This window comes from Rana temporaria, chromosome 2 (assembly GCF_905171775.1).
Source record: "Rana temporaria chromosome 2, aRanTem1.1, whole genome shotgun sequence".
NCBI lineage: Eukaryota > Metazoa > Chordata > Amphibia > Anura > Ranidae > Rana > Rana temporaria.
The window spans coordinates 13,544,310-13,553,387 of NC_053490.1; the positions used below are offsets into that span (position 1 = coordinate 13,544,310).

At 44.9% G+C, this 9,078-nt stretch overlaps 1 protein-coding gene across 1 annotated transcript; it reads right to left on the reverse strand.

Moving 5' to 3' along the window:
* Window positions 1–3,118: 3,118 nt before the first annotated feature.
* On the reverse strand, window positions 3,119–4,412 carry LOC120928166 (olfactory receptor 6N1-like). The gene is made up of 2 exons (XM_040339277.1): window positions 3,792–4,412; window positions 3,119–3,148 (listed from the first exon to the last, which is right to left on the reverse strand). Exons 1-2 carry the CDS (start codon window positions 4,410–4,412, stop codon window positions 3,119–3,121), a joined length of 651 nt encoding a protein of 216 aa, XP_040195211.1.
* Window positions 4,413–9,078: the final 4,666 nt, after the last annotated feature.

Sequence of the window (9,078 nt, forward strand, 5' to 3'; positions counted from 1 at the left end):
GGAGTGTCCCTGTAATTTTCAATATGTGGGTCGGACCACTAGGGAATTAAAAGTAAGGATTAATGAACATGTGGCCAATATCATCAAGGGCTTTCCGAACCATAGCGTATCGAGGCACTTTGAGGAATGCCATAACAAAGATCCACGTCAGCTAACTTTTTATGGTATAGATAGTCACCTGTCATTGGCTAGGCACTGACCTAAAGAAGGCTGTTTCACAAAACGAAACCAAGTGGTTGCACCGGTTACGAACAATGCAGCCGTTAGGATTGAATATTGAACTAGATTTAAACTGTTTCCTGACCAATGAATAGTTAATGAAGTGATTTCTTCTCTTTGCTGATGCTCAATTTTATATTGCATTCATTATTAATTTAATTTTGTTTTTAATTTTTTTTTATATATTCTGGTGGTTGTGTATATATAGCCATTGCACCAGTGATGTGTCATTTGACCATAACTCATTAAAGTTTTTAATTATTAATTTAGATAAGCAACATACTTACCTATGTGATCTCATTGATCTATATGTATTTAATGTTTTTTGTACGTGTTATTGTTTACTTATGCAGTTTTAATGTGGCTTTCCTTAGCTGTGATTAATGGAGTTATATGTGCGGTTGCTTGAACCGGGACAGAGGCTTTTACTATGTTTAATCCCTCACACTTTTTTGATTGATGGACCTATATTATGGGTCGAGTGCGTGACCAGTGACGCTTCCTGACGACGTGGTAACACGAAACGTACGTCGAGGCGCCTGGTCACGCAAAATCAACGCACTTCCGGACACGCTGGCTCTCTGGATCCGAGAGGTGGAACGCACGCTATCCTGCAAGCGTCCTGAGCGTGGAACCGTCTCTCCACTTAAACTTTCAACGCTGATTAGCCTCAGTGCCGGGGAAAGGCACCAACCAAAGTAAGGGGCCACTTGGGGCTGTCTGATTTTATATTTTTATTAAAAACATTATTACTCTATGTCGGTTTTCTCTTTTTTTCTGGTTTACTTCATATGTTATGGAGTCTGGTGGAATCAAGTGACAAAGAGCTGCGCATGGAATCCATGGCTTTTGCCATATGCTGTTATTGACCTCTTTTTAACTAAATAGGTCAACATCTTGTGGTAAGGTGCCATCCTTGATCACATTTTGCGGTGATTGCTTTCCTTTTTGGTGGAGGTGGAAACTTCTATTGGTGGAGTGGAATTTATTCTCCGAGTACAAGTTTATTACCAACAGCACTTTTATTAATGGACCTTTGTTGCACAATACTGATTTAGATTTAACACTTAATCTCCCAAGTTGGGAGTTATGCACTATGTTGGACATTACAATTACTTGGCAGTAGACATGTGCATTCGTTTTCATCCGAATGCATTTTTGTCCGCATTTCAGGGATTTCCGCTTTTGTTTTAACAAACAATAATGAAAGTGCAGAATCCGAAATCCGAAAGGTCTAACATAAAAAATACTTTATTTTTGTTTTCTGTGCGACAACAGTTTGATACAGATAGAAGATTCGACATGACGGTGACAATAGTGATCTGTGTCTATCGAACCTGCGGTTGAATGTGCCTAACCTAACTCTATTAGTCCAAGATTATTCTACATAGAGAGGAAATATTCAACATTATAGAGACATGAAGATTCGACGAAGCAGCTAAAAGCATACGACCGCCGCGAGCGGACATTTATGGTCAAATGCTCCACCCATAGGCTATAGAAGAATTCTAATGTTGGTTGACTAGCAATAATAATTAATAAATATAATTACCGTATTTATCTATGTATAACACGCACAGGCGAATAACACGCACACAGTTTTCCCCCCTATTTTCAGGGTAAAAAAGTGAGTGTTATATGCAAATAAATACAGTATTACCAGTCATACAACATTAGAATTCTACTATAGCTTGTGGGCGGAGCATTCAACCGAAAATGTACAATTGTGGCGTCGTACAGTTTAGCTGCTTTGTCGAATCTTCTTAGAACATTCAACATACACCATGAGCCTTCAATTGACAGATTCAACCTTAATTAATTGGGATTTTTGACAAATGCAATTTTTAACTAAAACAAAATAAATAAAAACAAATTTCGGGAGTAACTAAATACATTTATTTTTCAAACGAAAACGAAATTCCGAAACAAAATATTTCAGTGTGCACATGTCTACTTGGCAGAGCCAGTAGCAAGACTCCAATGATCTTAGTAGGTGCCTGTAAGCGGAATTCCTCCCATTACCCCCTGATAAATTAATTTCACCAGGGGGTCCCTGAAACCAAATGTTTTCAAAGAATCCACTGGAATAAAAAGGCTGAGAGAGGCCAAGTTAGGACAACTTTTTTTTTCCTTTTAGGATAAAGGTTTTACACGGGGCTTTTCGCCTCAGAAAATAGGTGCAGGAACGCAACCATGACCCCCCAAACCCCCCCCCCCCATTTCGACCCCCACACACACACCCTCTACAACACATCAAATACTGGGTGTGGTCAAATTTCACTAACAGTGGGAGGGTCTTAAAGGGGCATTAAATATCCGTAGTGCATTATGTACAGAGTGCAGAGTTCAGGGGTGTGCTATGTGCAGAGTTTAGGGGTGCAGTGCATATAGAATGGGAAGAGTTAAGCCTTCTTCCACAGCACAGTTTACTTCTGCATCCCCCATCTACATCTCACTTTCACCCCTCTTCAACTCTGACCTCTGCATGTAACCCCCCTCCCCATAAAAGCTCCGCCATCTTCCACATGTCTTACCTTTGTTGATGTATTAAGCAAAAGCACCCAGCCAGCTCTAGTACCTCCCCACACACTGTAAATGTCTCTACCTCTCTCACTTGTAGGGAGATCATGCAGTGGGGGTGTGGGCATCCACACTCCACCCTGTGTACCTACATATCCCTTGTCCCAATCCTGTACTCAGTGGGAGCCGCTCAGAAGATCTGATCTGTGGGAGCCATTGGGAGACAAACTGTCACTTGTGAACACAGGAGCCGGACTTCTGTGTTTACTGAGTTCCACCAAGTTTCACAAGCTGAAAAAAAGCCCTGGTTTTACATAAAGGAATAAAGGCTGAAAATTACAAGCAGCCCTGCCAATGGTAAATGGTTTCTATCAAACATTTAACTGCCACCTTTGCTGGGCAGCTTGGTCTGTTACATGAAATTGGTAAATTATAGAATTTCTGGCAGAATCAACAGGTAAAAAAATTATATTACAAGGGAACTCCGAAAGAAAAACAAAGACTGCTGTGTTAATGCTGGTTACAGACTGCATCATATGTGTTATTTTTTATGTTGCCTATAGTTCCACCATAAAAGAAAAGTTGTGGTGATACAGTACATACACTTTAATGATACTTCTGGTCTGCAGAGTATTTTCTTTAATCATGACACATCTTTGTATATTAATAAACTTGCCCAGTGTAATCTTCTTCTGCATTTGTTTTTATTGTTTTCTGGTTGTCTATTTTCCTGTCCTGCTTCCGACAAAAGTTTTATTTTTCTTCAGCCTGTGAATAATTTTCACTCGAAGTCCCTCTGTCCTGATTCCATAGATTATCGGGTTTAAGGTAAAAGATGCAACCCCAGTGACAGATGTTATATAGTGGGAAATCAAAGACAGGGATTCACCTTTGAGCCTGTATCTAAAAGTTATAAATAATGTTGACGCCAAAAATACGAAGAAGGCAATGATATGTGTCACTAAGGTGTGGATGGCCTTCTGGCACGCATCTTCAGATATTTTAAGACAGACAAGAAATGTTCTTATATAGCAGTAAATTACAACACTTACACAACCAACCATCATAATCATACTCCATGTAAACCCAAAGACTATTCCGAGAGTGGTGTCACCACAAGCCAAGTGCGTAAGGGAAATGGTTTCACAAAACACGCTGTTGATGTGTACACCGCACAAAGTTTGTCTTGAAGTAATGACCAAAACTGCACATATACCTACATACACATAAATCCATATCGCCACTAGAATTTTAAAAGCTTTCCTGTTGGTCATCAACATGGGGTACCTTAATGGGTGGCCAACGGCCAAGTAACGATCATATGCCATGGCAGTGAAAGTAAAAATCTCCACAGAGGTAAAACTCTGGAGAAAGAAACCCTGGGCCAAGCATTGCGAGAGTGGGATTGTCATGCATCCCGTCATCAAGTCAATGATCAGCTTGGGCATCAAGGCCGAGCTTCCATACATGTCTGTAAACATGAGGTTGGAGATGAAAATGTACATGGGTTCATGAAGGGCTTCCTCTGTCCAGGTGACAACCACAATCGTCAAACACAACACCATGACTGTAACAAAGACGACTAGAGTTATGAAGGAATATAAATACTGAACGTTTCCAAGCTCTGCAAGGCCCATAAGCAATAAAGTGCCAGTCATAGAAATGTTCTCCATTAGCTAATTTTCTTCTCAACATACAAAGACATAGCAATCTGACGGTAAGGATGATAGGCAGTGTTTCCTTTCATTTCAATGAACCACCAGCTGATGTAAAGATCCCGTTTTATAGACAGTCTGGTAAATCCTCAACAGGATTTGTCCTACATGGCAACAAGAATGTAATTCCACAAGGGGTGACAACTGTGTATTGACCACATTAATATATACCCAGTAGAATATACAAGTTCTTACTGATGTTTACAAACTCATAAAAATGTGCTGAAAATTGCTGAAGACAAGCTAATTGGTTGCTTCATTAATTCATAATTTTACAAAGGTTACTAGCAATGATAACTGGAAACTTGCCTTTTATAAAACTTTTATGCAGTATTTTATCAAACAGGAGAAGCTCATGAACTACCTAATGTACTAATATAATTTTTTTTTAATGGTGGATCAGATAGATAAAAGAGAGTTACATATAATATTGCATGTAGAGTTGCCAGCTTGTCCTTTTAACCTCTAAACTCCGGCACATTTATATTCAGAGTAGTTTTACATTTCAACTATGAACCTATAGATTCACCAATAATAGTGGCAGCCGCTCATGCAGGGCGCAGGTGTGCCGTCCCCCCTAATCCATGCACCTGGCCCCTAATCTACATGTAGGGCACCAGCTGCATGGATTCCATTTTTTTTTTCCGAAGCACATGATTAGCGCCAGAGGCTCCAATTGGCTTGAAAAATAATTGGCTTGGGGCACAGAGCACTGCGCCCTGAGCCCACCCAGTTGGGTGGCATTAGCAAATACTATTTGCTAATGTCTTTCTGTTTCTCCTCCCGGCCAATCAGGAAGTGGGTCCTGAGACCCGATTGGCCACGAGTCCTAAGTCCTGTTTGGTCGGGACATGTGAGGAGATGCGCAGGGGGGGGGAGCTGCCAAAGTCATGACCTGGATGGGGTAAGTGTGTGGCTTGTGGGGGGCCTGGAGAGCGATTGAGTAATGGGGAAGCAGCGATCGAGTGAGTGCCGGTGGGGTGGGGGTATTTGGCGGGCTGGCTAGCTGGGGGGGTGGTGGACAAGCTGGGGAGGTCACGGGCTGCCCCCCAAGAAAATTGAGCATCAGCCACTGGCCAATAACTTATTTATATGATCCTGTTCCTATGTTACAAAAAATGTCACCCTGTTCCATAAATACTCAATCTGGGGAAGGAATGTATTTATTATTGTGAAGATACTTGATTCTGTTCAGAATAGGTCACTTTGCCTATTCCAACACTTACTACCGCGGCAGACAATCCTTTGGAGACATGAGACGTATTTGGTGGTCTTTATTTTGGTCCAAGACTTTTGACCTTCTCTCCACTCTATTCAATAACCCTAATCTCTCCTAATGCTTAGACTGCAGTGGAAACGTTGAGTCCCTGAAGACAAAACAACAAAAACTCTTTGCCTGAACACTATTAGCAAATGATTGCAAAGGCCTGAGAAATGCCAACAGTCTGGGCTAGATTCAGGTAGGACTTACGCCGACGTATCTCGAGATACGCCGCGTAAGTCAAAATGTGCGCCGTCGTAACTATGCGCCGTACCCACCAAAATAGATATGCCTGAAATTAGGCTTCTCCCGACCAACGTAACTTTCCTCCGCCGGCGTATCGTAGGCGCATTTTTACGCTGGGCGCATCTTGCGCTCCCATTGATTTCCTATGCAAATATGCAAATGAGGGAGATACGGCGATTCACAAACATACGCGTGTGCGGCGCAGTTTGCGCGCGGTGCGCGTAAGTTGTATGCCCAGCGCAAACTTGCTCCTCATAAAACCAGGGGCAACTTAGCAACAGACGTCCACAGGTCAGCTGGAGAGCAGCTGCAGCACCGTTACGGACGAGCTGAGCAAGCTGAGCACCCACACTTGCAGGACAACACATCTGTATGCCAGCATGCCAGGGGCAGCCATGGTCCTAGCAATACTACTGTGTCAACCGACTCGTAGGAGGGCACGGGAGAGCATATACCGCACGCGCATGAACATCTTTGGCATGGGTGATTCGGAGGTCTTTCGCATTTTCAGATTCAGCCCTGATGCCATCCAGGAACTAGCCAGAACCCTGCATGATGACATCACCAGCAAGACACATCGCGCACATGCAGTGCAGCCACTGGTCAAGGTCCTGGCAACACTGCATTTCCTTGCCAGTGGATCTTTTCAGCGTACAAGTGGAGTTGTGGCTGGGATGTCACAATCCACCATGAGCAGATGTGTGCACCAGGTTGTCCCCGCAATCCTCAGACGCATGTACCACCACATCATCAAACCCACCCAGGAGCACCTGCGGAATAAGGCAATGGCGGATTTCTATCAAATTGCAGGATTCCTATGCACCGTGGGGGCCATTGATTGCACACATGTGGCACTACGGCCCCCCCATGCCACAGAGCACATATACTGCAATCGGAAGCACTGGTATTCCGTCAACGTACAGGTGATAGTCGATGCCCAATGCCTCATATGGCACGTCCGTGCCAAACACCCAGGGTCCAGCCATGACAGCTTCATATACCGTCAAAGCCACATCTCCACAGAATTTGAACAGAACGTGTATGGGGACAGCTGGCTGGTTGGTGAGTGACATGGGTGTCAGGCATGACTGTCTGATCCCATGATGCACACATCACGAGGGGCACATGCATGACTAACATCCTCCTGTCTTTTCCCTTCCAGGTGACGCGGCATATGCACTTGGACCCCATCTCATGACTCCATACCGGAATCCCCAAACCACAGGAGAGCAAAACTACAATGATGCACATGCACGTACCCGTGCAGTGGTGGAACGCACCTTTGGCCTCCTGAAGTCCCGTTTACGATGCCCCAGGATGGGGTTGAATGAATGAATGAATAAAAAACGTATATAGCGCGGCACATGCGAACTGAATCGCCTCTGGGCGCTAGTTGTTCGTGTCTCAAGACATCAGAAGAGCAGAGTTTTGATCTGCTTTCTGAAAGACAGGTGGTTTTCCTCCAATCGAATTCTGGTTGGTAAAGCGTTCCATAGCCTAGGACCTTGAAAAGCAAACCTTCTTTCTCCTTTGGACTTGTATTTGGTTTTTGGAACCTTGACCAGATTTTGGTCGGTGGATCGCAGAATGCGGTTGGAATTGTGAGGTTCGATCTTGTCGCAAAGATATTGCGGAGCCTTCCCATGGATGCACTTATGTGTCAGGCAGAGTGCTTTGAATGCAATTCTGTCTTTCACTGGCAGCCAGTGAAGGTATCTCAGTGAAGGTGAGATTGATTCCCATGATTTTTTCCCAGTCACAAGTCTGGCGGCCGTATTCTGTATGACTTGTAGACGAGCGATTTGGTACTTAGGGAGCCCGAGGTAAAGGGCATTTGCATAGTCCAGTCTGGAATTCACAATTGTTCCCACCACGACTGCTACGTCTTCTTTGGGGATAAATGGAATAAGTCTGCGTAGTAGGCGCAAGAGATGGTGCGATCCCCTGACTACAGCCCCTATTTGTGCGTCCATTGTCATGAAGGTGTCAAAAATGACTTCCCCTGGATGGAGTTCCCCTGGATGGGGTTACCCTGGATGGGGTTCCCCTGGATGGGGTTACCCTGGATGGGGTTACCCTGGATGGGGTTACCCTGGATGGGGTAGACTGGATGGTCGGGGAGGTGGTGGAGAGTCCAGGGATGCTGGAAACCTCCTCTAAGTAGATGGAGTCCTCCTGGTGGAGATCAATGGACTCCTCCACAACAATCTCAAAAGCTGAGGTGTGGGCACTCCCCTTCACCAACATGCCCAGGATTCCCAGGGTGGCCGACTGAGCCTCAGTATGTTTCGGTGATGGTGTGGGTCGCACAACAGCCGACGAAGGCCCAGCTTCATCCAGCACATCTGTGGATGACACAAAAAAAACACATGTTGGTGGACCCACACACTTGTCACATGTTCCCTTCCACCCCCTTACATGCTACACACTGAATGGAGGATAAAACACACTTACCTGTCCCCAAGTCACGATCAGTGGAGTCATAACCCGGAACGCCCTCCACCTGCTCCTGCGAAAGACACCTGGCAATGATCTCCTCCTCAGGTGTCAATCGCAATGCACAGGCTGGTCCTCCTCCCGTGCCACTGGCATGCTTTTTAATCAGGACCAACTTGTCCCGGAACCGATGTCGCATATCATTCAGCTTCTTCTGAATGTCATCCCAACTCCGGGTCTCGTTGCCAATGGCATTAACATCCAGGGCGATCTTTTCAAGAATTTCCCTTCTCTGTGCCTTGGTGGTATTTTTACGTTGGGCACCATGCAGGGAGGCATTGTATTGAGTCACTGCCGCCAACATAATCTCCATCTAAGCTGGGTTGAAGTTGTGCTTCCTCTTTTTCTCCTTGCCCACTTGAGAAGGTGCCATCTCCAGACCAGACACAATTACCTTGCTCAGGGGGGGAAAAAAGCAGATGTAATTTTGTGCCGCACGGGCGCATGTCTGGGCGTATTTATGCGCTCGGCGTAAGCCGGTGGGCCGGCGTATCCCAGGAAGTTGGACCGGCGTAGTTGTGAGCATGCGCACAGGGAAGCGATCATACGTCCACGTGACTGCGCGTGCTCTGTCTATGATACGCCGGGCGTAATCCACTGCTCCACGTTCAGCCCATCATT

Coding starts and splice junctions, on each gene's coding strand:
- LOC120928166 (XM_040339277.1), bottom strand. CDS start 4,412: ATGGAGAACATTTCTATGACTGGCACTTTATTGCTTATGGGCCTTGCA. Junction 3,149..3,791: donor TGATTATGATGGTTGGTTGT/GTAAGTGTTGTA, acceptor TTCATGTAACAG/ACCAAGCTGCCCAGCAAAGG.